Consider the following 27,614-nt stretch of genomic DNA (forward strand, 5'->3'; position numbering starts at 1 on the left):
TGGTCACAGAAAGTGTTTGGTACTTAAGACAAAACCTCTATAAAAAGAAACATAGTTTCCAGCACAGATAATTATTGTCTGTCCTTTAAAATCGTTTCAAAATATGGGGTTCACGTCGAGATTTTAATGTGAAGCAGCTGCCACTTTTTATGTGGATGGAATAAATTAGATTTCAGTAGAAATAACAGACTGAGTCTTGTATCTCGGTTGCTTTTACGGCTCCGGAATTTTGACATTTAAAACCTTTTTTTTTTTGTCAGATGAAACTATTTTCTTCCCAATGAATGAAAAAAAAAAAAAACCTGAGTCACTTCTGTTTACAACTTCATGTTTAATTGGATGAGGACGACATAAGGAGAAACCAAACAGAGTGGGTTTACTTTACTTCGGATGGGGACTATCTATAATTACACCTCCGAGAAAATAATTGGTTTTCTCCTTGTTGTAGCAGTTGAACATGTACACCAGTATAGGAAGCTCTTTAAGAGACAGTGTGACTGCGCTGTTATGATTTAAAACCGGCTGCTTAATTAACGTGACATAGTCTTATAAAGGAAAGAGTCGCGATGAAAAGCCTCGAACTTACGGCCAAACATTTGTTCTGCCTTTCGTTTCTTCCCTTTGCTTACATGACCGCAGGAAATCAGCGACACGGAGATCCTGGAGCTGACCCACAGTGCACTGGGGCGCATGACTGTGATCCGACAGATTTTCCCCCTGTGGAAGGACAGCAGCACCCGCTGTATGAGGCAGAACCACCGGATCTCGTCGCTGCTGTGCGACCCGCAGGAAGGATACCTGCAGAACCTAGAGGTAAAAAAATAAAATAAAATAACCACTTCTCTGTTTCTGGCTGTCGGTATGTCAGTCAGAAATGTTCAAGCAGCAGATGTGTAAGTTTTAGTTTGCAACTGACACCTGTTGGCATGGCGATGTGCCCACTCTCCACCCCTGCCGTAGTTTGAGTTGTACATGCAGCACTGTGAGTGAAGAAAAAGGCTGTTTTTACACCACATCTGTCAGCTTCTGGCTACTGGAAAGACTTGACTTATAAACAGCGTGAACAACTTTTTGTCTGCTTGTTTGTGGAGACAAAGTAACAAAAAAACCACAAAAAAACCCCCCACCTTTGTTAAAATAATTACTATCAAGGCACACAATTGTTGTTTGACTCTTGATAATCAAGAATTAACATTACATCTGCATTTTATGATATCGATTAGATGATAAAAACCTCCAAATGCTCTCCCAGCAGATTTGCTCCTTACATTTATGGCTCACATTGACTCTGTGATGACGCAGGTTGCACACATTTAAATATGCATGCTGATATTTTGAGGAAAATCCACCCAAAAACGTATGCATATTTATGCGAGAGCCTGACCAAAAAGCATCGGGCTTTCAAAAGGCTCGCGCTGTGAATTATTCACCTCATTTTGAAAGCAGGTGATCATTCTGATGCATAGGAAACGGGACTGAAAGGGATTCACTGCACTGATAGCTGGAGATTTCACTGTGTGTTCCCCTGATATATATGCTAATCAGTGCGTTGAATGCATGAAGAATTTTAACTTCAATTCATTTTTTTCATTATTATTATCATTTTTGACAGAAATAATTAAATGGAAACATCACTTTACTGTCATTTACAATCTGCAGCTTTGGATTTTTCCCCCCACCTGTTTTACCATCTGTGCCTGCTGCAGTTTTACATTTAAAGTTTGATTATGCAGCCGAGACATTTGCGATTTGATAACTTTCAGGTATGACAATTCTTGTGGGCCATATTTAAGTTGACGTTCAGAAGTTTAATGTTGAGAGAAAGTGCCGATAAATCGGATAATCTTTACCAGTAAATAGTTGTTTATTTTCTCGTGGTTTTGAATCATTAATTTTTTATTTCAGTGTTTTTGATCAAATGAAACCTTCACATTTTTGTCATTCAACTTTTTGTGTGCTTGCAATGCTTAATTTATTTTGAATAATTGCCGCCCTTGTATGTACTAATTATTCTTTCCGATTAGTCCAACCTTCTTTCTCCTGGAGGACGGACGGACGGACAGGCATTTGAAAAGGGTTGAAAACACAGGCCTGACCTCCACGGCTAAACATGAAAATTCAAATTCTCTACATCACTTCTGAATCAATTTTAGTCATTCCCGGCCACAAAAGCACAAAAGGTTAATTTTTGGGGAACAGAAAGAGTAATTAGAGGGTTTGCTTTGTTTAATGAAGGGCAAAGAAAGACGTAATAAGCAGCCAAATTCAGAAAATGGTGGGATTTAATCAGTTTAGAGCGAGAGCTCCCTCTGAAATGAAGGAATAAAGCTGTCATAATCTGCAGTGGTCTTCCTAAGGCAGAGTCAGAAAGTGCCATCTTAGTTTTTATTTGTATGAAAATGTTCCCTCTACGTCAGTAATTTTTTTCAGGTTGGATGTGTAACATATCTTTGCTTTAATCAGAGGGAGTCAGGTTGTGCGTTCCCAAATTTCTGCTTGGATCCTGAACAGAAGGAACGTAAATGATTCTAGAATACCAAACTCCACTCACTACAGCCCGTTTTAACATGTGGTGACGACGACTCACCAGACACTTTATAATGTTTACCTGTTCAAATGCTTGTTGACAACAATAGTGAATCAGCCAATCACATGGCAGCTACGTATTTAGGCATAACTACATTGGGACAGATGCGATACTAGCCTGTTTGGCGCTCTGGGCGAACGACATTCAGATCATCTTTGTATTCCACGGCATAACTTTTGTATAACTGTTTATTTAGTCCTCCTTGTATTCTCATTCAGTGTTTGTTTGGGACTAATTCTAGGGACAAGCATCTTCTGTCCTACCATTACAAATGCAAATGTGTGGATTGTGATGAAAAGCACTGGGACTTTAACTGGAACTCACTATTTTGGTCAAATGAGTCTTTAAGTAGAGTTTTAAGTAGAACAGGGAATATATGGAAAAATACCTCATCTACTACTAAAATTGGATCATAAGTGTATGTGCCTCAGGAGGATGAGGAGGATTCAAAATATACTTTCCAAATCAACAAAGAAACTGTTATTCCTTACACAAAATTGACTTTGTTCCCCATTGTCATCTCAGACCAAAATCTTCTCGCAAAATTGTGGGCTGGGCAGAAGAGAAGAGCATCAAAAAGGACCTAGAACAGTATTGACAGTACCGATTTGTACATTTTTCTTCTTTTTTTCTCAGATTTAGATTTATTTTTTTTACTGAGCAGATCTGAAACAAAAGCAAAACCAGTGGATTTTAATTATATTCATTATAAAGTAGTTAGCATAAAAAGCAAGAGGGAGAAAGTAAAGGCCAAAATTTATAAACCTTCTTTTGAATGATATTTCTTGGGTGCAGATGTATTTAGTATTATTCACGAATGAAATGGTAAAAAAAAAAAGGAAAAAAGAAAATCACCGCAAGAAAGTAAGAACTCCAGCAATCTCATTTTGGGTATTTGTTGTGGTGAAGAGCTACCTCTCGCTCGCTCTCCGTCTCGGTTTTAGTGTTTGCCGTCAGGTTCTGATGTAATCTGTCAGCACGCCTTACCAGAAACAAATTCAAATTGGTCTCATTCCAGAAAATTTGGTCACATCTCATCTTCAGGCACAATCTTCCTCCTACTCACACTGAGTGTTATTTCCACTTGTGAAATCTCTGCGGTGATGTGTGGCTGACATTTAAAGACAACAAACAGAACAATTACTGTAATGAACACTGACAAATGCTGGCTTTTTCCCCGTCATGTTTTGACATTTGCTGGAGACGAGTTCAGTTTTTCTTTTTTCTTTTTTCTTTCCCCGCCACGTTGAGCGTCGAGCACCAATGTCATTCCCTTTTTCATTTTTTCTTTTTGTTCTTCATTCAGAGTCTTGTCTCTTGTTTTCCCCTGAAACTGCTCAGCCGTCTTGGTTATTTTTCTCCTGTGCCTCGTCTCTTTTCCCGTCTTCATCCCTCACTGTCTCCTCTGGCCATTCGAGATGACCTGAGAATATTTGCCTCTTCTTTCATTTCTCACTTTCCATCATTCCCCTCGTCCTCTGCTGACGCGCTCCGTCCTCACCTGGAACGTTTGGCAAGAAGCAAGATGAGGACATCTGTCTCAATCGCTTGTGCAAAAGAGCGTCAAATGTCTCTTTGAGAATTAACGGTGAAAAAGTTGAAAATCTTAGACAAAAAAAAAAAAAGCTGACTTTATGTGGAAATATATATATTTTTTGAAACCGATGTTCTATCTCCCTTCTCCTTCCATCATTCCCTTTCATATTGCCTTTGTCATGTAAAATTTCATCTTTAGTCTCTCCATGACCGAAGAGGACACAGAAAAGAGAAGTGTGTGTATGTGTGTGTGTGTGAGGGTCAGCGGAAGCGTGGAGCATGGCCTTCATGCCAGTCAGCTCTGCTTATCTGGACAGCGTGATGCTCATTTGTCACCCTGCATTTGGTCTCTCCTTCCTGCCTGTGTGTGTGTGTGTGTGGGGAGGGGGTGCGTGTGCATGCGTGTGTCACAGTGTGTTTCCTGGGTGCTTGGTCAGGGTGACATGTGGACAGGCTGGCTGCTAGCTGACTGTCGTCTCAACACCATCCAGCTCGTCTGTGCGCTCGGGTGCCAGCAGCGCTCTTGGTGGTGTTAGATTTGTGCTGGCAGATGATGCACTTCCACAGATGTGTCACACATGTGGTCAGTGTGCGGGTTGGCATGGAAAGCTTCTATATTTATTTATTTTCCACATTTGAAGGGATCGTTAGTTTGGACTTTTGACGTTAGGCTTTGTGTAGTAATTATGAGCAGTCAGTAGCTTACCAGCTACTAGAGTGAGATTTTTACCAGAAATTGAGAGTTATTATATATGTGAACACATCTGTGATTTTCCAATTCCTCTTACATTCTTGTTAATTTCGGTGACCGGTGCTCAATCACCAACCTAAGTGGTCCACTCAACTCAAATCATCATTTTACAAGTTCTTTTATTGATTTCTCACATGAATGGCTCATTTTAGCCCTGTTGTCAGCGAGTTGCAAATGATACAGTTCTGTTTTTGTGGTTGTATTTTTATTTTTTTATTTTCACACTCTTATGCCTTTTGGGGCGTGTGTGTCATCTTTTAAATGCGGGTTTTATTGTTGCATAAGCTTTATTGGCAGCACAACAACATCTCTGACTGCTTATAAAAGCAGGAGCAAAGCCAAAAACTTAATTTTTCAATTTTAGCCAGCAGCATTTCACCATGTAGTTTGTCGCTACTGGTTTCTTTGACCGACTCAACTCTATACAAGTTCACAAAAATCTCTTCCAATGTAGCTAAAGTGACCATATAACCACAAAGTCGCTTCTCTAGGAAAGATCACCCATGGAGCTCCAGACTCATGACGGTTGCCATTTTATATCATATGTCTTTTCCTAACAATCTCACAAACCGCCTACACCTTCGTGCCAAGCTTTGTCACAGCTTATCGTCTTGTCCCTGACCTACCTTGACTTTTTCCTCTGAACTCTCTCCAACCAGGTGTCCAACCTCTACCTGTACGACAGCGTGCTGATGCTGGCCAACGCTTTCTACAGGAAGCTGGAGGACAGGAAGTGGCACAGCATGGCGAGCCTAAACTGCATCAGAAAGTCGACCAAGCCATGGAACGGTGGCTGGTCAATGCTGGAGACCATTCAGAAGGTAAAGCACGATGCCTGTCATCATTTAGTTTCATTCAGTTCTCTGATTTTCTTCAATTATTTCATGGTTCACGGGTGTGATCAGTGTTGTGCATTGTCACTCAATTTTTTATTCTTTTTCTTTTTTTTTTAGGGGGGTGGGTACATGTATGTAGGTGCCAGGAAGAAAAACTGTAATATATGCATTTCTGACTTTTTTGGGGGGGGGGATATTGTGTAAGTTAGACCATCAATCAGCATTTATTTTGACAGTATTTTGAAATATGTTTTAAATGAGCTGAATCGCCATCAGAATTTGAGCTTTGCTTTCTGCAAACAGAAATGTGTTTGTAAATTTAGCCGCATTAAAATGGAATGTGTGGGTAGACTGTAAAAAAAATAAGCAACTGACATAAACCAGAAAAACTACTAATTACCACAAGACAGTGGTAATTAGCACTGTCTTGTGCTAATTGCTGCAAGACAGTAAATACCATTATCACCTAAACATCACATTTTGCTTTAATAGGACAATTTAATTACAATGCTTAATTACATATGCTAATTTGTACGGAAATTTGTGATTTCACAAGAAATCACTGATGTGATTCAGCCTCATTTAAAGTAGGAGTGTTTGTTTATTTTTGTCTAATTTAATTGAAAATAGCCATCAGGATTTGTCCATCACCTGTGGAGATAACGAGACACAGAATAAAGCGCCTCCAGTTAACAGAAGCTGAATTGAACCTGAAGTGTAAACATGACACAGACGTGAAACCTGATTCTGATGCGTCTCATAATTCCAGCCGGACTTTCGTTCTGATGCTCTAATTGGCAAAAGAAGCTTTTCAGCCATGCTGATCAGTCCCTCAGAGCAAAATGTGCTGCTTGTTATTAAAAAGAAAAAACAGCAATTTGGGTCTTTGACATGTATCAAAGTAACAACCACGGAGCTCATTAGGGTCATTCCTGTTTTTCTGAAACACTCATAAAGGTAACGCAGAGGAGGCGATTTCATGATGCAGTTAAACACAAAATATAATTTGATATCGATGAAAGATACAAAACTCCAGTTAATGAAGGATTTCTATGCTGAGCCTGATTTTATGCGGACATCATGTTTTTTTTTTGTTGCATGTTACTTTGATGCAGCTGCTCATTGAATACTGATAGCATCGCTGAATTATTGGTGCGCTCAATTGACCTCAAATATTCAGTGTTTGGTTTGATTCCTTACTAAATAATGAAGAAACACGACCTTCATTTTAGTCCAGGTATACACTCCCAGTGTGGCCTTTTCTTAGCTTCCAAGAAAAAGCTTCAATTCAAACAAAACAAACAAAACTATGACTGAAGGTTGAGAGGTTTAACTGTTAAGGAAGCAAAGACTGAAACCAAATTGCTTGTTTTCAGTGGAACTTGATCCTGATAATATATTAGTGTTTATCAACATTTCAGCCTTTTTAGAGCACAGTCTTAAAACAGGGTGGGCTCTTACACCCTTTTAAAATCTCTATTGGCCTATGTAGTGTGAAAGCACAGAAATTTTACAACTTAACTAGGAATTACTTCAAAAAGCAAATCATTTCATCTATAAATCTAAGAGATGAATTTCAATCAGTCCAAAATTGCTGCTGGTATTTATTATTCTGAAGAAAATCTTTTGAGCTTCACCTTTTGATTAGGGGCAGTTTATTCTGATATTTAATAAGAATATTCTTTTCTAAATTACCGTGCTCTTGGTGTATTGTCTGAAATGTTTGTTTCTACATTCAAACAAAGTCTAGAGGTTTTACTCTTGTGTCCGACTCAAATTTTCCTCAGACTTTCCATCTCACTACTTTGCTGATGAGGATCTGTGACAGAGGATAAGATGAGTTGTGTCACATAATGTTGCATTTAGCTGAAGAAATGTTTATGAAAGCGATGGAGGAAGAGACGGACGGATGGAGTTAAGGTTTTTACAGAAAGCCCTTCCGAAACCCAGACGTCTTAACCATACGGTCTCTCCTAGCAACTCAAAAATTGACCTTTACGCCTAACACTGGGTCATTTAGTCTTCTGCCTGTTGTGATGACTGTCTTCAGTCTTACTTAACATGCAATAGGAGTTACCGTAGGTCATGGTTTGACATTTTACCCACAGCCTTTCTGTGGAACAGACATGAACTGAACAAGTTTATCAACTTCTTATGACAGTTTTCATGGCGTCTTCTATCACTGCAAAAACTCTTCAGAAAGACGAAGAGGAGTACGGCTGGCTCATCTTTAACTTATGAAGCAAACCTATTCTGATCTGTAAAAGTTTGAACCAAATACTTACTTACATATGCTGTATTAAAAAAAACACCTTATTTTAACTACAGCTTAATTGAAACATAAATTAAGCTGCTGCTCTAATTTAAGGCAATGCCTTTCTTTACTGGTTGTGACATTATTAAGGAAGAGAATTGTGGACCCCCAGAAGTGCTGTTTATCCCTGGGTGGCATTTTCAGATGCCTGAAGGTGCCATCTTCATCGGACTCAAATAACTGTACACATGTAGGAGCAGCATGGGAATATTAAGTCATCATGGCTCTAAGGAAGGAAACTTGTTCTATGCCCAGAAGAAAAGTCTTATGATGTGAAGCGTGCATGTCAACCCCAGACAAAAAGCAGGAGACTTTGTGAAGATGCTAGGAAAGTAACATGTCAAGGCTTTAGCCAAGAAGTTAAAGTTTTGCACAGATGGGTCTTCCAAATAGACACGGACCCCCCAATTAAATAAATAAATGGGCAATTGTCCTGGTTCTGGACAGAGCTGGAGTTTAAATGTCAACAGTGCAAAAACTTTTTTTTGGATGCAAGAAAATCTGTCTCTTCTTGGAGAATTTAAGCTTAGATTTGGCTAAGACTGGGGACCGTACGCAGTGAGTCCCTGAATACACAATTAAGCAGGTTCAGCGTCTTCCACATGACCAGCAGGATCAACATGTTTCCTGCGAGGATGACTGTGTTACTGCTATTTCCATGACTTCAGACAGAGTGCAACAATCTCATGAAAAAGAGCCTGTGACTAACCTTAGACCAAAACTATTTAAAACAAGAAGCTTAGCTACACAGATAGACTATGACAGATGAGTTATTATTACAATGTTAAATGTTATATTGAAATGCTAACAATCAACTTGCTAATTATATTTTCATTTAATTTGCTTTTTTAAATGCCAGATTAATCAACATTTTCTTGGAAAAGTTCAGTAAACAAGCAAGGTTTATATGTTTCATTTAGTGATATGGTTAAATACTCCTGACCGTTTTTTAACATCCTCTCTCGCTCTCTCCCTGCTCCTCCGTCGTTTCAGGGGAACATCACAGGTCTGACAGGAATCATGGACTTTAAGGAGAGCGGCTCAAACTCCCACGTCCAGTTTGAGATCCTCGGCTCCAGTTTCAGTGAGACCTTTGGCAAAGACATCAAAAGGGTAAGTTCACATAAAGTTGAAGTTGAACCTGAAGATTTCCTGTTGCAGAGCCGTCGCTTTAGTCATGTGCCTCGCCATGTGACATGGCCAGCCTGCTTTAGGAAACCTTTTCACTAACGTCACGATTTTCCAAATCCCTGTAGGTTGCATTGGCACAGAGCTTGACAGCGCTGCCTTATTCTGCCCAAAGGAGAGCTGCTGGCTGTTTTTGTTGTCATTACAGTTAAACGTCATCTGTCATTAAGCCTGTTGAGATGTAATGTAGTGATGCATATCACTCCCATCCAGGGATAACATGAGGACATGCACCTAGATCTTTTGAAGATTGAACATTTTATACTTCAAGCTTCCAAAGGGTCAATGAAGTAGATTACTGTAAACTTTTATTTCCTCAAATTACGATCACACTTGAGTTTTCTGAGCTAAAATTCTGAAAAGGAGAGAATTGCAAAGACGTGAAGGTCAACTTTTTGCGTATTGTTATCTCAAGTGTAAAGACTCTAGATATTCAAATGATTACCGGTAATTCCATCTAGAAATCAGGAACTAATAACTCAAAAGAATACTGTCAGTCTCCATCAAGGCTTGAATGGATTTAGTTTAATTTAATTTCCCTTTGGGATCAATAAAATATTTATGAATTTTGAATTTGTTCCACATGCCACCTAATGAGGAGATTACGATATTCCACTTATTTAAAACAACAAATTGGAATTTATGGAAAACTATGCATTTTACTAGTTGACTTACAATATGTGAAGTTGCCATGAATGTTTTAATGTATCTGAGAATGTCTGAGCTTGTTTTTGGGGTGTTTTTGGGGTAGGTGAAACACGATACACATGTTTCTCAAATGACTGCTTGTACCATGAGGTCAGTTTGGTCTTGTAACAAGATGACTGCTGTGACTAGAAGAAGGGACATGTTAGGTGGCATGGGCTATGTGTTTACTGGCGCTTTAGTACATGCTATGCAGAAGACATCATGAAAAAGGAAATAATTTGAGTGGTGGTTGTACCAGGTTATACAAAGCAAGATCATTTGGGATTTGAGATCAAATAAAACATTTTATAATAATAATTCACACATTTTAGAAATTAATTAACACGTTTTAATTTGCAGCAAATATTTAAATAAGATCATATTGTTTTCAGATGCAAAAGGTGAGGACTGGTATTCCAGCTAACCTTTTTGTGGAAAGCAACTGATTCTTTGCGGCAACAGTTCTGCACAACATGCAACATCAGATGTTGTGCAACAACATCAGCTGCGGACAATAAATATCCGCAGCTGTAGTGTGTTATTTTAAGAAACCAACACAATCCTGATATTTTTTTTTCTCCCATGAGTCTTAACCATTGGATCCCCATTAGTGCCTCGTGGGACCCACAGTTGTTGACTTACCCATTATTTATGCAGCAGTGAGCACAAACACTTGTCAGTTCATTAATTTTTCCAATCATTGAAAAAGTTGTTGAACCATGTTACGGTAACCTTGATGAAAAGCGTTCACGTTCAGATCCGAACACAGTCATCCATTGCCATCAAACCACTTAGTGCTTAACAGGATGAATGAGGTTTTAATTAACAATCAGAAGAGTTTTGTTCCATCCACCCTGTAAATACACAAAGATGCTATCTTTCCGTGGCTTAACCGATTTGCAAGAGCTGCAGAATATAATTGAACCCTGCAAGACATCGCTACATCTCTGAGCGTCACTTTGACCGCCCAGTGATGTGCTTTACATGTCTGAGATAATAGAAACTTGATTATGTTGTGCAATAATGGAACTTATGATTAACTTCTGCCACCCACAAAACCCACTAATTCAATCAGTCTCGTTTTCTCTGATGGCGCAAAAGTTCTCATAGTGCTATTATGTACGGCACTGGAAGCCATATTAGTGCAGTGTTTTTAATTATGATATGCAAAGCTGCATTGTTGCAATCAGTTTGTAAAAGAATTTTAAAAAAAAGCACAACCCTCAACCAATACTATGAACCAATGTCCTTGCATGATACTTAATCAGCTGTTTTAACTGGTCATAAAAAAATGAAAAAAGAAAACGTTTCAGTCATGATCCACTTATAGCCTAGGAACGGTTGTAAATGGGGAAATGGCCGCACATTTTTGTGATGACGTTCTGAAGACGAAGTGTCAGAAACAGCGTCTTAAAGAGACGGAGGCTCAAATTCACAGCATGAAATTAGAAAGTCAGATTTCTTTCATGTTTGATGTATACAGCACTTTTTATGACAACTGAAGGTGACATAGTTGCTTTTGTGCCAGGAAAATACACAATACTGTCGTTTTAAGGCAAGTACACCAAATGACCTAGAGGAAAAAGAAAAACATGCTGTAATAGTAATATAACAATATACATATCTATATAGAAATATATGGATATATATGTATAAATTATTGAAAAGAACTGATGAATAGGAAAGTAAAAATTGAGTTAAAGGAAATAAAATCTGAAAGGAACAAAAAAGAGTAGAAAAGGGTAAAAAAAAGGAAAGTAAATAAAAAGGGCTCAGAGTAATGAGAGTGTCGTAAAAGGATAAGTCATATGAAAAAATTAAGTTGTAGGGGCATAAAGTGAAGGATCAAAGTAAATAAGAATCTGAAAGTAAAATAAAAGATGAAGGAAAATTGAAAAAGTGCTATAGGAATACCCAAAGAAAAACGACAGTGCACTAACAATCACCAAGGCAAAGGGAAGAGGAGGAAGTAATATAAGAAAGAACAGGGTGACAAACAAAATGAATGAATATTAGTGATAGAAAGTACGGACATGGCAGCAGCAGATGACGCAAAAATAAAATGTAATACGGAAATGGGAGCTAGCAACAACAGAGAAAAATAAATTCCAATTGGAAGAGAGGAAATGAAGGGGAAAAAAAATGAAGAGCTGTAACGGCAAAGCAGAACAAGAGTACATTAACAACACCATCAGAGAGATTTACACATTTTCAGTTTTTTTTCTAACAATACAAACAATAAGTTTGCAGATGAATGCAGGACCAGGGACCACATGTAAATGGAAATCTCTTTTTAACAGTTTTTTTTAATCTATTTATTTATTTGGTCACATAAGACATTCACGTAAATGCCGTTGCAGTTTCGGCCATGTGTCTAACAATTCAGATGATTTATCATCCTGCAGGAAGTGTATGTTAGCGTAGCACACACTCGCACACTGAGTTGCTGCTGCTGCAGTAATCAAGATTTAATCACCTGGCTTCTCTTTGAGTTATGACTCCCTCTGGGTTGCATAATTGCCGTTATGAGAATGCAGGTCCGCTGCTACACATGCGTGTTTGTGCACATGCTGCTACATTAATACAGTCATATCAAAACACCGACACACACTGTGCAGACCTCACAGTCTGCATATATTTGAAAGCAAATTTAGCAAATAGATATTAAAACACAGCACATTTTGCATCAATTATGTGACATTCATTTGCATTCAGCTTTGGGAACGCTGATGGCTTTTGCATCGTTTCTTTGGTTTTCAAAAGTCCGTTTTAGGCTCAAAACACGGGCGTGTTGTGCGGGAACTTCTTAAGCACCTGCGCCCAGCTATCTCAGCTCGCAGCTGAACCCTGCCTTTAATTTGTAGGCCATTTAAAACCAGATTAACCCAACCTCATCCAAAAGGATTTCTCTCACAAAAAGCTCCAGGTTCTCCCCCCCCAGGTATACCAAATAGCAGATAGAATTTAGCTTTTTATTTTGGTTTGACAACATTAGTTATGACACTACACAAGCGATACGACTTTAAAATCAAATGTTATTTGACAAGGACCTCCATAAATGTTTTGGTAGCCTTGCTGCTCTGGAGCATACAGAACTTTTAACACCATGCCAAGGCTAAAAGCAACAAACTTAAGAGGGGCAACTACTGCTTCCATTAGTCTATTTACAGGTTGTCTGAAGTCTAGCTTCCTACAGATACAAAGATTTAAGGTCTTCCCAGTCAATTTTAGCACCGGTGTATTTGTTTATTTATTTGAACTCCCAAAAGCCATTGCCATGGCAATGGCTACTCTTGCTGTGGCCCACATCATACATCAACATAGCATTAGTAACACAGATGCAATAGGTGAGGATTCCAGTTAACCGCAATTGTATAATTCTGACACTTATATGATAAAATAAACTGGTTATTAAAGCATTTAGTATGTTAGATACTACAATATTTCCAAGAAAGCATAAAAAGGCAATTTCAACCTTTTTTCTGAACGAGGCCCAATCTAATGCTTTGTGCATATACACTCCTGATCAAAATCTTAAGACCAGTCCAAAAATTGCAAGAATTTGCATTTTGCACTATTGGATCTTAAGAAGGTTCTAAGTAGAGCTTCACAATGTTAAAAGAAGAAATCAGCGTAAGAGACAAAACCTTTTGAGCGGGGAATTAATTGAAAACTGCATTTATACTCAAACATGATTTTTTCAGCTGATCAAAAGTTTAAGACCATAGCTCAAAAAACCCCAAAAACCCCCCAAAACAGAAACAAAGTGTCAAAAAAAAGGACTCAGTAATGAGTAGCTCCACCATTCTTGTTGATGACTTCAAACAATCGTTTAGGCATGCTTGAGCCAGTGTTTCCAGGAGGCTAGTGGGAACGTTGCTCCAAGTGTTGAAGATGGCTTCACGAAGGGCATCCACTGTCTGGAACTGATGTCCATTTTTGTAAACTTCCCTTGCCATCCACCCCCAAATGTTCTCAATTGGGTTTAGATCTGGGGAACATGCAGGATGGTCCAAAAGAGTGATGTTATTCTCTTGGAAGAACTCCTTTGTCAGGCGGGCATTGTGAACTGCAGCATTGTCCTGTTGAAAAACCCAATCATTACCACACAGACGAGGGCCCTCAGTCATGAGGGATGCCCGCTGCAACATCTCCACGCCCCTGCACAACCTGAGGCTCCATTGTTCCATTGAAGGAAAACGCACCCCAAATCATGATGGAGCCCCCACCACTGTGCCGTGTAGAAAACATCTCAGGTGGGATCTCCCTGTCATGCCAGTAACGTTGGAAGCCATCAGGACCATCAAGGTTAAATTTTTTCTCATCAGAGAAGACAACTTTCTTCCACCTTTCAATGTCCCATGTTTGGTGCACCCTTGCAAAGTCCAAACGGGCAATTCTGTGGCGTTGAAGAAGACGTGGCCTTTGAAGACGTTTTTTGTTTCTGAAGGCCTTCTCTTGCAGATGCCATCTGATGGTTATTGGGCTGCAGTCAGCACCAGTAATGGCCTTAATTTGGGTAGAGGATCGTCCTGTGTCTTGACGGACAGCCAATCGGATCCTGCGGCTCAGAGCTAGTGAAATTGTTTTGGGTCTACCACTTGACTTTTTTGTTCCATAACCCTCAGGATCGTTTAAAAAATGCTAAATGACTGTCTTACTGCGTCCAACCTCAGCAGCGATGGCACGTTGTGAGAGGCCTTGCTTATGCAGCTCAACAATCCTACCACGTTCAAAGTCAGTGAGCTTTTTTGCTTTTGCCATCAGGAGGTCTTGACAGTGTAAAGACTTCACAGAAAATGACATGGAATCCAGATGTTTGCACAACTTTTGGCTTTTAAAGACTATGGTCTTAAACTTTTGATCAGCTGAAAAAATCATGTTTGAGTGTAAATGCAGTTTTCAGACAATTCCCTGCTCAAATGTTCTTGTCTCTTGCACTGATTTGTCCTTTTAACATTGTGAAGCTCTACTTAGAACCTTCTTAAGATTCAATGGTGCAAAATGCTAATTCTTGCAATTTTTGGACTGGTCTTAAAATTTTGATCTGCTGCCCTATTTTGAACTAATGGTAGTTTGCTTAGGAGGTGTAGCGTCAATAAATGAATGGCATTTGGCCTCTTTAGCACACATAATATCTGTCACAGTAACCTACACAGAGATGGAAAAGATTGGACTTCAGCATTGGGTAGTTTAATCAAAAGCTCTGAGTAGAACAAGTCCCCAAAGTTCTTGTTGACCACAATGCCTTGGAACGTCAGCTGAGGGCCACATACCACTGGTTTGGGTCAACTATAAAAAAGAAAAAGTATTGTTACCCTATCTGTAACCCAACCCTTAATTCAGTTGTCTGTACATTCAGCTGTTGCCTTCCATCGGCATTCTTGGCGTATTGGCCACAACAGGCGTCTGTCATTTTAGCAACTCTCTTTAGGTTATCCTGGCCAATTTAGATGCCGTTGATCCTAACCACATTCCCAAATCACACTGAATGTCATCTTTTGATGCAGAGCAACTTGCTGAGTTTTGACATTGATGCCCCTGACCTTATCTCCAAACCTGAGGACACACCACATAACTTTTAAAGTTGTCACAGATTTTGAAAGGGCTAGGTGTTCAGGCTAACAGACTGAAAGTCGCGAATTACATGTTTAACAGCGGCATCTGCTGACAAATCGCAGATTACAGAATCTATTGGATCAAGAAAAGCTAGCTGAACACATCAAACTCTTTTTGGAAACTTGTGCACAGGCAACAGTTTAGATGAACATACATACCAACAGCTGGCAGTAAAAGAATATATTTTCAGTGTAAAGACAAGTTATATTTCTGTTACACTGCATAAAATTAACTAGATATAATTTAAGAAATGCTAAGTTTAACCTAACAATAAATCTGATTTGGATAGTATTGTATTGTATTGCTTGTTACACCCATTTTGTGAGTTGTTTTGTGTCACTCATAAGCAGACATTGCAGATAAATAGTATAATTGCATTGAAACAGATTGCCATTAACAAACACTGTGCATTAATCAGGCTGATTACTACTGAAATTACAAACTCTTGCTTCTGTTTTTCTTGGAGAAATAAAGACGATATACGATGTTTCATTCTTAAAGCCAAACGAGTGTTAGTCCTGTATGTCGGGCGTTTTATACGCACTTGTCCAATTTATCAGATCCAAAGCCAAGAGTGAGCTATGCATCTTATCCGGCATCATTACTTATGCTGCTTCCAGAGTGAATCCGTTTGGCGGGAGAGAATGATGACGACGGCGAGAGTCGAGCTCAAACGGAAAAGTTTTATAGAGTTTGCGACGTGTAGGTAGGTGTTTTCTTTCTGGCCGGCAGTGAGTTATCAGCTGCTCGCTCTCATTATGTGCACACGCTCCATTCATTTTCCCCCTACAGTGTTCTTCTTTTCCCAATCTCTATCTCCATCTTTGCGCGCCGCTCTCGGCTCTGCTCACCCCTCGTACGGCCATTCCTCAAAGCAAATTTTCCCCGCAGATGAAACGCCACTCCTCTCCCACCAACCCCCACACACACACCTCCTCTTTCCACCTTCACATCAGACCTGATGGAGATTGAAATGTTATTTCCCTGTTTTCCTGAGAAACTTGTACGTCTGCGGTCTGGTCTTTCGAACCTCCCCTACGTGCCATCCCATCCGTCCTTGTCTTTCCCATCTCGTTCACTTCTGATGCGTCGTCCCACCAATTTGTTGTCGGTAAATCGCCCTCCTGCAACCAACGGATTAAGAAAACTTTTTTTTTTCTTTTCCCCACCCCATCCTCTTCAGATGGCAGCGTGTCAGAAGACATTATGCTCTCGCCCACTTTTCTCAGAGGGAGCGTCTGTGAGTGGCTGTTTTTAATCAGATGCCGGACGGCCTCTGGGATGACTGCGGCAGACAGATAACCTCTCCAACTTTTAATAGGGCCAGATTTAGTTCCAGTGGGTTTCAAACTCCGATCTGAGAACTCTCAAGAGCCCGTCGCAGAAAAAAAAGGGAGAGAATTGAAGAACTCTCCAATTATGGCAAAATTAGATGATTAGTCCGCTCGCCGGTGGATTTGTGTGCTGTTGTTCATCCTTTAATAGACGACGCAACTCCAGCATCTCCACAGCCTCTCCAGTGTTTAATTTATATTAGACCAGCTGCGCTTTCCCTCACAATCAGCAGTCATCTGCTGTGCATTTATTTGGCCGACGTAGACAAATGTTTGCGCTGACCTTAAATAATAAATGCAAAGTGTCATACATAAGCCGCTGTGTTTTAATGAAACATACAGAGCCTGTGAATGGCAGAGTATATCAGGATCAATGCATGTTTACATCTTTCTTCTCTCCGCCTCATCTTTGTTGCTGCCGACACTTTTCTTTCTCTTGTACTTTTCACAAAAGCGCGAAGGAGCTTTGTGTTATTTTGCCAAGGACAGAAATTACCCACCCATTTGTCTGTAATGGGTCCCGCATTGTTACCGTCTCCTCAGAAATGAATCCCTTAGAAACGTTGGAGAACGAAAATGAGACTCAGTCGGTGCTAATTTCAAATCCCTGAGGTAATTTGAAGTCGTTAACAACAATTTGTGCCTTTGAAAACTAGAAGCTTGCTAATTTCTATGAATAATACATTGAACAAGATAGATATTTTGTTCCTTTTTCATTTTTTGCTTTCAAAGCGGCAAAGATGGAGTCCTTTTTTTGTTTTTTTCCTCATAGGCGTGGGCAGTGATGAATGGCTCCTGAGCTCTTGCACATCCTATAAAGAGACACCAAATTAGGTTCGCTGATAATAGCAGGACAGAAAATGAAAAAGCTGTGAGAAAACAGACAAAAAAAAAAAACAGATGTAATGTTTGGTTTTCAAGAGAAACCAGATAGAAAAACATCAGCTGGGTCGCAGCTTTCGTCTGCTAACCACTGTTGGTGTGCCTCAAAGGGACACGGTGTTAGGTGAGAGGATTCTCAAATAAAGTTTTGGAAAGTTTGGCTTTGTGGAACTCAAACTTTCCAGGACAGCAAAACAAAATTAAGCCAGGACTCGGAGAGATTTATATCTGCTAAGATATTGGTGCTGAAAAATGAGAAAAAGTGTCAACTTAGAAGCTCCTGGAAGCAGAAATTAGACTTTTGCTGCATTTTGAGTGAAATTGGATGGTTTCCTCTTATAAATTTAAACTAGAAATGACTCCAGGGAGCATACCATTCAATAAAAGCAAAAATGTAGGTTTAACATAGCGAACAGAATTGGTTAATATGCTTCAAAGAATATTTCTACTTTCAAGGATGTGCTAATTTACACCCAGGTAGCTCAATCGAGTTTAGTTCTCAACGCTGTAGAATTTTAGGAAATTAAATAGTTACCGTATTTTCCACATTATAAGGCGCACCTTCAATGAATGGCCTATTTTAAAACTTTTTTCATATATAAGGCGCACCGCATTATAAGGTGCATAGAATAGACGCTACAGTAGAGGCTGGGGTTACGTTATGCATCCATTAGATGGAGCTGCGCTAAAGGGAATGTCAACAAAATAGTCAGATAGGTCAGTCAAACTTTATTAATAATTACAAACCAGCGTTCTGACAACTCCGTTCATTCCCAAAATGAATAAACAGCTGTTTTATTATTTTCCCCGAGGTAAAGTAAGTGACGTGATATTTTCGTAACACAGTTTATCTTTTAACAACAGCAAGGTATAACATATAGTGGAGGGAACTTTTCCTCGATTCAATAAACACTTAAAAAACAGTCTGATACTGTTACCGTAAATCAAACATTAGTGCGATCACAATAGGAGGAAGATGTGTAGCATAGAAATTATCCACTTCCGCACCATTGATCCGTTCATGTTAAATTCTCTCGCTGCTGCTCTATTCCTGTGTTCTACTGCGTGACTGATCGCCTTTAGTTTAAACTGAGTCGTAAGCGTGTCTCTTAATAGGAGCCATTTTGGGGTCTTTACACAAAACCCAGCGTGCACCGTGCGCTTCTTCTTCTACGGGGGAAAATGAAGTCGGCGGCTGCTTACCGTAGTTGCGAGACCTGTTGTGGCTCAATATTGGTCCATAAGGCGCACCGGATTATAAGGCGCACTCTTGGCTTTTGAGAAAATTGAAGGTTTTTAGGTGCGCCTTATAGAGCGGAAAATACGGTAATTATACAACTCCAAACAATTATGGTTTGATAACCGTGAACATTGGTGTCAATATTTTGAAATTTTTCAGGATGGCCTTACAGAGCCACAGCCTGGTGAAGAGAACCGAAGCAAAACATGAAATGTGCATTCCAGCCCTCTCCTAGATCCACTCAATATATTAAAATATTGTTGAAAAGTCCATGTATATCAGGTACCTTATCACTAAATTCAAATTATTTAGATTAATTACACACAAGTGAATGTTGAAAGCCTTTCTTTCTTTTCATTTTGATAGTTTTCTGCTTCTAGTTAATGAAAACATATTTAAAATTAGGATAGTGCATCAAAAAAATTAATACAGAAAAGTAGCCTCAATGAAAAGTATGACTAATACCTGCATAAAGATTCTCAATTGTCAAAAGGCACTTTTAATCTAGCAAATGAACCTTATCGGAATGCATATTGTAATTTATTGAAAATGATTTTATAATAAACTGTGGGAAAGAAAGCAAAACAAGCAACTGAATTTCTTCTGCACGGCAGTTGGACTCCATCTACTTAAAAGGATCACATAGTAGAGTTGCTGTTCCTCTGCTTAGTATTTCATATTATTTTGGGCATTTTAAGTAAGGATTTCTTCTGGAAATCTTTCATGGTTCACTGTGGGGAAGGCTCGAGGCAGCCACAGTTATTCCTGCAAAGGTTGCAGGAATAACTGGAATAACTGTCTTTGGAACCCCTTTGGACTTCTCCCAGATAAAACCGGAGGAGGCATCTTCGAGACCACTGAAGCATCGGGGAGGAAGATGTGTAGCATAGAAATTAAGTGAAATGTATTATTAAATGTTTTCACCCTTGTTTTGTAAAGAACCGTGTGGATTTCCAGGACACACTATCCTGCTAACCGGGATGATTGCTTTTAGTTGAGTTGAAATCAACGGCAATGATTGTGCAAAAACATTTGAGCGGAATCAAAAGTTCTGAACTGTTTCACTTTTTAGCTGACAGAATAGCTGTCTGGTTGCTAAATTCTATTTTCATAAACCAAGAGAGATTTAAAGGAAAACTACATTTAAAGTAATTTCCAGAAAAAATAAAGTACATATCAAAATCAGCAATGATTTGTTACCGTCACAAAATCAGATCCACCTTTAAGCTCAGACTGCCAGTAACCAGCTTAATTCAGCTATTTCATGATGTTATTATTTGCTCTTTATGATGTTAATGAAAACCCTCTGCCTTCTTCTGAACAGGAATTGAAAATTAGCATGTTTCCTTAAACACAGTGCATCATCTTTACACCAGCATGTTTCTGTTGGAAAGAAATACATTCAATTTAACACTTCTGGTAGTGACTGTTTGAAAGGGATTAAAGCAGATTTGTATTTTGCTGTGCAGTAGCAGGTATGGCAGACCTGGTCAGAGATTAGTCTGTGGAACTACCAGGAAAGCTATCCTAACATTGCTTGTTGGAGTCGGTCCATCATTTATCCAGACTGAATTTTCCAGTAGAGCAAACTGGTTTCTCCTGGGTTTTTTTTCATCTTCTTTCTTGTTGGCTTATTGACTCTGATTCCTGAAATAACAACAATATAAGCTGCGTTATATCGTCCTATAAATCGCCAGCTTGTTAGCTGCCAATTTATAGGAACTCTTCCTAAGCATGATTAGGGATAAAGTGAGTTCCCCGTGTGTCTGTTAAGCCACAGGGTTTCAGGGGAACGCTTGAAGAGAATAAAACAAAAACCTCAGCTGTATTTGTCAGAATTGGTTTTGAACACTAAGAAGGTTGTTTTTTATTTCTGCTTAGCTCAAAATAACTCGCACCACTTTAAGGTCAAATTGATCAGATGCTTGGGGAAAATAAAATAAAATGGCAACGCAGTTAATTTGAACTCGTTTCCCTATTTCTTTCTCTTTTCTCTATATTTCAAAGAAGGAAACATCCAGCTTCCTTTGAGTCCATGCCGTTGATCATAATTTAAAGTATGCTGGTATGAAGTTAGTTGTTCAGCATTTTCTAAAATTTCTCCCTGTAAAAGTCCAATTAAAACAAGTTTATTCATATTCATATTCCTTTATTTAATCAGGTAAACCCCGTTGAGATCTAGATCTCATTTTCAAGAGGGACCTGAGCAAAAAATTTGCAAGTGTACCTGCTATTCTACACCAGTCGATGTTAAGGTGAAGCTAAAAGGAAGTAGAAAAATAACTTATGAAAACACACACAGCAGTGAAGTCATTGTCTCTCAGTGTGAAGGTCGGTGAGTATTAGAAACATCAAATCATCTCTTTCATCAGACGTTGTTGTGTTCGAAGAAACAAAGACAGCAGAGAGGAAAGTTCTGAATTACAACATGGCAAATACTATCGCTTACCAGTAGCTGCGTTTGCATTGCAAGTGTGCTTAAAACTATACAACAAGAACAAAAAAATAATTTCCCAATTGTAATGTTTCCATTATATGCATATATAAGAAACACAATTAAAATCACACATGAATAAGTTTGTTCAGGCAATAAGTCATTAAAGAAACATGCTGCGCCTTTGTCCACCTGCCACTTCCTGTCGTCGTCTTCTTTGTCTTTTCTGCCAATAGCAACGTCCGGTTGTTGATCACATGACTTGTGTGGTGCGAAAAAAGTGTTCACATTGCAGTTTTGCTAAGTACATTAATTTCAAAACAGCCGAAAAACCACCTCATCCTCATCAAAAACGTTTATATATATATATATATATATATATATATTTTTTTTTTTTTTTATTTCCAAATAGCTGGTTTTCCATTAAACAAATGTATATATGGTCAATAGAAATGCAGCTAGTGTCATGTTTGGTTTTAAACCAACACATAGAAGCTATTTTATTTTGACACATAGGTAATTATGTTTTATTATTTCTTAGATTTTGTCCACTACTCTTCTAGATATATAAATATATATAGATATATTTATCACCTAAATTATATAGAGTTAATTTAGGTGATCAAGAGTTTACTTGATGGCTTTCTTCAAAATAACTGACTTCTTCGTTGCTCTTTTTTATCAAAAGTATTTACTGTACATTCACACAGACTCAAACTCACCTGCTGTCAGTGCTGCTTCTAGTGTAATCTCTGCACTGGTGGCGTCATGATTCCATTAAAAACATTCTCGCTAAGAGCATCGTTCTTCACTGCAAGATAATTAAAAGTCGGTGCAAAAAGCCGAGACGCTTGAACTCAATCAGCTCAAGTCACTCTGTAAGTTATTGCCAGGTAAACAAGTGTTCAGCGCAGCATAAAGCACAAAGAGATGGCTTCTGCACACACCAAGCCTCGCTCTGTCAGAAGAAGCATTACAGACGCAGCCCACGCTGTCGGACTGACAGGTGATCTCTGGGACAAATCTACTGCAGCGACAGCCGAGTCACGAGGGCTCGGAGCTGTAACTCACACCCTCTAAAAAGTCATTTTAAATCACCAATCAAAGGGAAGGATGAGGAGGAGGTGAAAGTGTGGAAGTAAAAAGAGAAGGCGGGGGAGGACTCGAGGTGTGGGGGTTCGAGCCAGGGGAGGTGAGAAACGCTGCCAATTGCTGACATTTCCCTCTGCTGTCCATGGGAGAGCGAGTTGCAGAAATACAACCAGGCCGTCCGTTTGGATGACAGGAGGGGAGAGGGAAGGCCTGGCATTTCAGTGAAAAGGGATCGGGAATAATGCATGAGCGAGGTGGAGATTTATCCTCGCGTTTGACCTCTTCAGGGGAGAACGGTGCGACATGATGAGAAGGAGCGGGCGAGGAAGCGGGACGGACTTTCAAATTCGCTGCTTTATGAGGAGGCTTCAGCTGATCGTCGTTAAATTTTAAGCTTCTTACTGAAAAACGGATGAAAACTCTCGTCTGTTTTCCGTAAACCAAGTTATTCTTTTAAAGACCGAAAATCTTTCTATGTTTTCAAGTGTTTATCGTGAATATTTTAAAAGGACGCCGTCGAAGCGCCATGCGTCGACACTGAAGCATATCAGTTCATCTTAGCAAGATAGAAAATGTCAATAAAATGTCGGATTCAAATCAAAAATTTAAATCGTAAAGATTCAGAGTTAATTCACAGCTAGTGAAATTCAGACATTATTGTTTAAATTTGTGCCTATTGTGATGTATCTCCATGTATTCCCCAGTTGGTTGGTTTTACATGGATTATAGCATCGTTGCAGCAGCCAGGAGGAGATCAGCCTGTGGTTCAGCTGAGGTGTTAAAACGTCCAGGTTGCTTTAATGCCAGCCTTCAGCTCATCTGCACTGTTGGCTCTGATGTCTGTTATCCCCTCCCTCCTGACTATACCCTATTGATTCTCTCTGGGAGTATGCTGGCCAGTCCAGCATAGTGATGCCATGGTCATTAAAGGAGGTATTGGTTCTTTTGGATGTGTAGGCAGGACAGGAAATCAGCATCACCATAAACTTGTTAGTTGAGGGAAGTGCTCTAAAATGTCCCAATAGACAGCTGTACGGGTGTTTGAATTGATAAGACACCGTGGACCGACAGTGGCAGATAAATGACATGGTTCCCTAAACTTCACACTGGAACCTGAAAGAGTTTGGCTTGTCTGCCTCGCCACACTTCACTTCGACTACGACACCTTAATTTTAAGAATGAAATGTTAAAATAGTTTCCTTGTGAAAACAGGATTTCGGACATTTGAGCAAGAGTCCATGACCTTTTCTCTCTTGTCCCGAGACACAATTAAGACGTGGATTAGCACCAGTAATATGACAGTTGTAGGAAAAGTCCACTTTCAGCTAAAAAATCTTGGAGTTAATTTTTTTATCAGACTTGCTGTCTGTCTGTCTGGCTAGCTAGCCAGCAAATGAAGTTTGATGTAAAAGTTTTAATCCTTATTACATACAATCCCTAAATGTTTCAACTGTGCAACATCTACTAAAAATAATTCATAGCTTTAATTAAAAATGTTTGAAATTAATCTGTGTTCATGTTTGTTGTTTACCTTTATTACTTTTGTTTGTTTCCAACATTCAGATTTTTTTGAACTTGTGGCAAATTATGTTGCTGTAGGAGGCCAATTTTCAATTTTATACGGATTTTTAGCTCGCATGTTGATTTTCTTTGATTCACTTTCGCCTAGCTCAGCGGGTGTTGGAAAATATATTAAGAAAAGCTTTACACATACTGGGCTGAGCTGACAAAATAATACCAGAACCTGTTCAGCTGCAAAGTGCTACATTAATCATATTTGTTCAGACCTATAGGAGCCCAAAAGTAGACAGGTTTGGGTCTGAGTGCTCCGTTCGGTGATGCCCTCTTTTAGCTTTAAAGAGTCCATTTAAGCTCTTAACCTCAACTGACCTCCTGACTGGCTCTGTAAATAAAGCGAGGCGTGTTGGACAATGAAGACCAGTGAGAGAGAGAGAGTGAGTGTAGCCGTGTAATCAAGTGTGTTCACATCCAGACGTCCTGAGGGATAAAGTGCAGAGAGCGTACTCACAGCCCCGATCTGTTGATGGTTGCAGACAGGAATGTTTTATTTTCCTCCTAAACCAGAACAACATAAAATTTGCAGTTGAGTCTGCACAGAAGACATTTTTATTATAAGAGTCATAAATCGCAGTTTCATTCTACTACGCGGTCCTGACTGTCACGTTGGTGTTGTTTGAGCCTCTTCGTCACCGAAATGACACTGATTTGGGATTTTTGAGTTACTGACTAGGTAGTTTAATTGGGTGCAAAAGGGGTTTTGTGGTCTTGTCTTCAGGGAGCAGAAGTTCTAGTATCTTGACAAGTTTTGCGGGAATGACAGCAGGATATAGCAGGTGCTAAATAGATAAATAGTGTCTGAAATAATAAAGACATTTTCCTGGTCTTAGTCTGGTGAAGAACTTGGATTAGAGATGCTGTCTGTCCACATTGAAAATAGATTGTGTAATAACAAAAAATAACAGAGAAAAGCAGAAAATCAGTTCCAGACGGCTCACTTCATGTTTCAAAGCATGAAAGGAAGCAGTTTTACACAAAAACCTTAACACAAATAAATCAAACGCTCCAAAATCCGTGTGCTTTGCAAGATATTGGAACTTCTATTACGAACAGAGTATCTAGGTTGGTTGTGGTAGCAAGTTTATAAGAGGTGTAGGAATCAACTTTCTGAGATTAAATTTTGTAAAATTACCTAGTAAAGGGAAAAAACAGTTTCTGAGTTTGCTTTGCTACCATAAAGAAACAAGGACAGAAACATGTGTCTGTGCTTCATTTACAGATTAAATTTTGGCTGATTTGGCCCAATAAGAAACCCAACATAGAGACTAGGAAACTCTAAAATCTGGTTGGTTTTTGTCTTCTGGTGCAGTGTCATTTTTTGGTCTGTTCCTCCAGATGTTTTAAACCTTCCAGGACTTTCAGGACACAGTTGGAAACACTAATTAATTTCTGGGATACAGGCCTTTCTGCTTACTTTTAATTATTATCCAGTATAAAAAAAAAAATAAAAAAAGTTTTTTAAATTATTGTATTATTGTATTATTATTGTAAATAATAAAGATACTGTAGAAGGAGACACTAAATTTTACATCACACCATTTAGGAGCATTTTTTAATTATTTGAGTGTTTTATGGAGGTGACATTGCAAAAAGCGTCAGACTGTAAAGAACCTTAAATTGTAATTCACTTCTAATCTGCTCCTGCGGCCAGATCACAAATTTATAAAGCCTGCATCTCCATCGTCCTGACAACAGACGTCCCACTGGCGTCTCTCTTCACTTTTCGTTGATAAAAAGTATTTTATCCACTTCTGACCTCGACGGCGGCCGTAATGGTTTTACTGTTTAGATTGGATGGAGGGGAAGACTTGAATGGAATCGCGACTTTAAACGGAGAAGATAAATTATCCGTGTTAATGAGGAACACCCCCCACTTTCTCGCACACAAGAAGAAGAGGGATGGATGGAGATCATGCGGAGGACAGCAGTGCTGAGAATAGCTCTTAGTATAATAAGGAGGCACTCCTCGTTTCTTCCCTCCAGTTCTCCCTCTGATCGTGTCCATCACTCTTGCTGCTTCTCTGTTATCTCAGCATCCTTGAAAGGTCTGCTCTGATTTCATCCACCTTCATGAGGCCATGCCTCTTCGTGGAAAACAAGCACGGGAGGAAAGGGTTTATCCTGTAAGTTTAAAGCATTTGCCTGTTGTCAAATACACTGCTGTAAAAACATATGACCTCTTCCCTCTGTTTTCTTTCCTTCTTTATTATGGTTAATGTTTCAGATCACAAAAAAATTAATAGCAGACAAAAAACAAAAACCCCTGAGTAAATGCAATGGTTTCATTTCGTAAGGGAATCAAATATCTAACCCCCATTCCTAAACTTAACCCAATTATTGAAGTTGTAGTCGTCTCTAAGCCTAATAAGTTGCTGTGCTACCTTCGGTTACTGCACTGTGTTCAATTTAGCTTTTCTGTATTCAGTTTTGAATATTAAACAGACTGAAACATGTTATCAAAGGCTGTAGTTTGTGTGAATTAGAATTATTTCATAGACCATGTTTGTTTTCTCCTAAATGATGTTGATGGTATTTGGAGTTTCTTTGGCTGAACTGATTTATTAAAACTGCGCCATATTTTATTTTATTTTATTTTTTAAAAAGCCTTGTATTTAACCAGGTGTTTTATTTCTTGGAACAACAACAATAAAAAGACAACAGAGCTCTCGACACGCAAAAACCCTAAAATGGATGCAGTGGGTATAAACGGTGAAAAGACATGTGTCAGTGTGAGTCCCGGCAAATCAATAAACCAGTGTGAGAGCACTCTGTGGAGCGTTGAATTTAGAAACAAACCCTCTTATTCCTCACACAGGGGAAAAAAAGAAACAAAATAGCTGTTTTTGTATGTTACCATGGTTACTGAGATGGTCTTTTTATCAGAATGAGGCATAAGTAGTGACACAAACAAAGGCATTCACAGTTTTATTGTGTAGCATGAACTCGTCCACTCTTAATGGAGAAGATCTGGTTAAAACAGGCTGCTAAGCATCAAAGTGCTGAATCAGGAGCATTAGCATCAGGAGCGTTAGCATCAGGAGCGTTAGCATGGCTCAGGTGGTGTCCATGATGTACAGCTGCAGGCTGATGTGTTTATTTGTAGATTCTTTTTTTTAAGATGATAAACTAACTTTGTTTCCTATTTCTTACTGACTAATATTCAGCAGCTGGTTTTATACCAGTATCCACAGACAATGTTCCAGCTAAACTTGTGATACTAGTTTTAAGCTAGTTCTATAAAAACACAGCAAAGCTATTAGCACCAAGATTTATTGACTGTGTGACATGAAGTATGCTGTTTTTATAGTTTTATAGTCTTTTGTTAGGCAGATATGAAGTGAGGTCAACTCTGGTGTTTAAGACATAAACTGTTTTATTTAGTTGTTGGTCTTGGTAAGCTAGCCTCCAGCTCTTGCATGAAGTTGGTTTTTGTAGTGAACTAGCAAAGACTCAACCTGCCATATGTCGGGGTAGGAAACTGAAAACTTGTGATAAACGTTAGCAGCACCATTATGGCTGATTGGAACTCTTGACAG

At 39.1% G+C, this 27,614-nt stretch overlaps 1 protein-coding gene across 2 annotated transcripts in view; it reads left to right on the top strand.

Annotated features, from left to right (window-relative positions):
* LOC102230826 (glutamate receptor ionotropic, delta-1-like) overlaps positions 1 to 27,614 on the top strand; it is a 470,639-nt gene that overhangs the window by 399,032 nt on the left and 43,993 nt on the right. For both annotated transcript variants that reach the window (XM_023340569.1, XM_023340570.1), the window contains exons 6-8: positions 640 to 813; positions 5,534 to 5,695; positions 9,018 to 9,137. In XM_023340569.1, the coding sequence (XP_023196337.1) occupies positions 640 to 813; positions 5,534 to 5,695; positions 9,018 to 9,137 (456 nt within the window). The remainder of the gene's footprint in view (positions 1 to 639; positions 814 to 5,533; positions 5,696 to 9,017; positions 9,138 to 27,614) is intronic.

Source organism: Xiphophorus maculatus, chromosome 10, assembly GCF_002775205.1.
Source record: "Xiphophorus maculatus strain JP 163 A chromosome 10, X_maculatus-5.0-male, whole genome shotgun sequence".
NCBI lineage: Eukaryota > Metazoa > Chordata > Actinopteri > Cyprinodontiformes > Poeciliidae > Xiphophorus > Xiphophorus maculatus.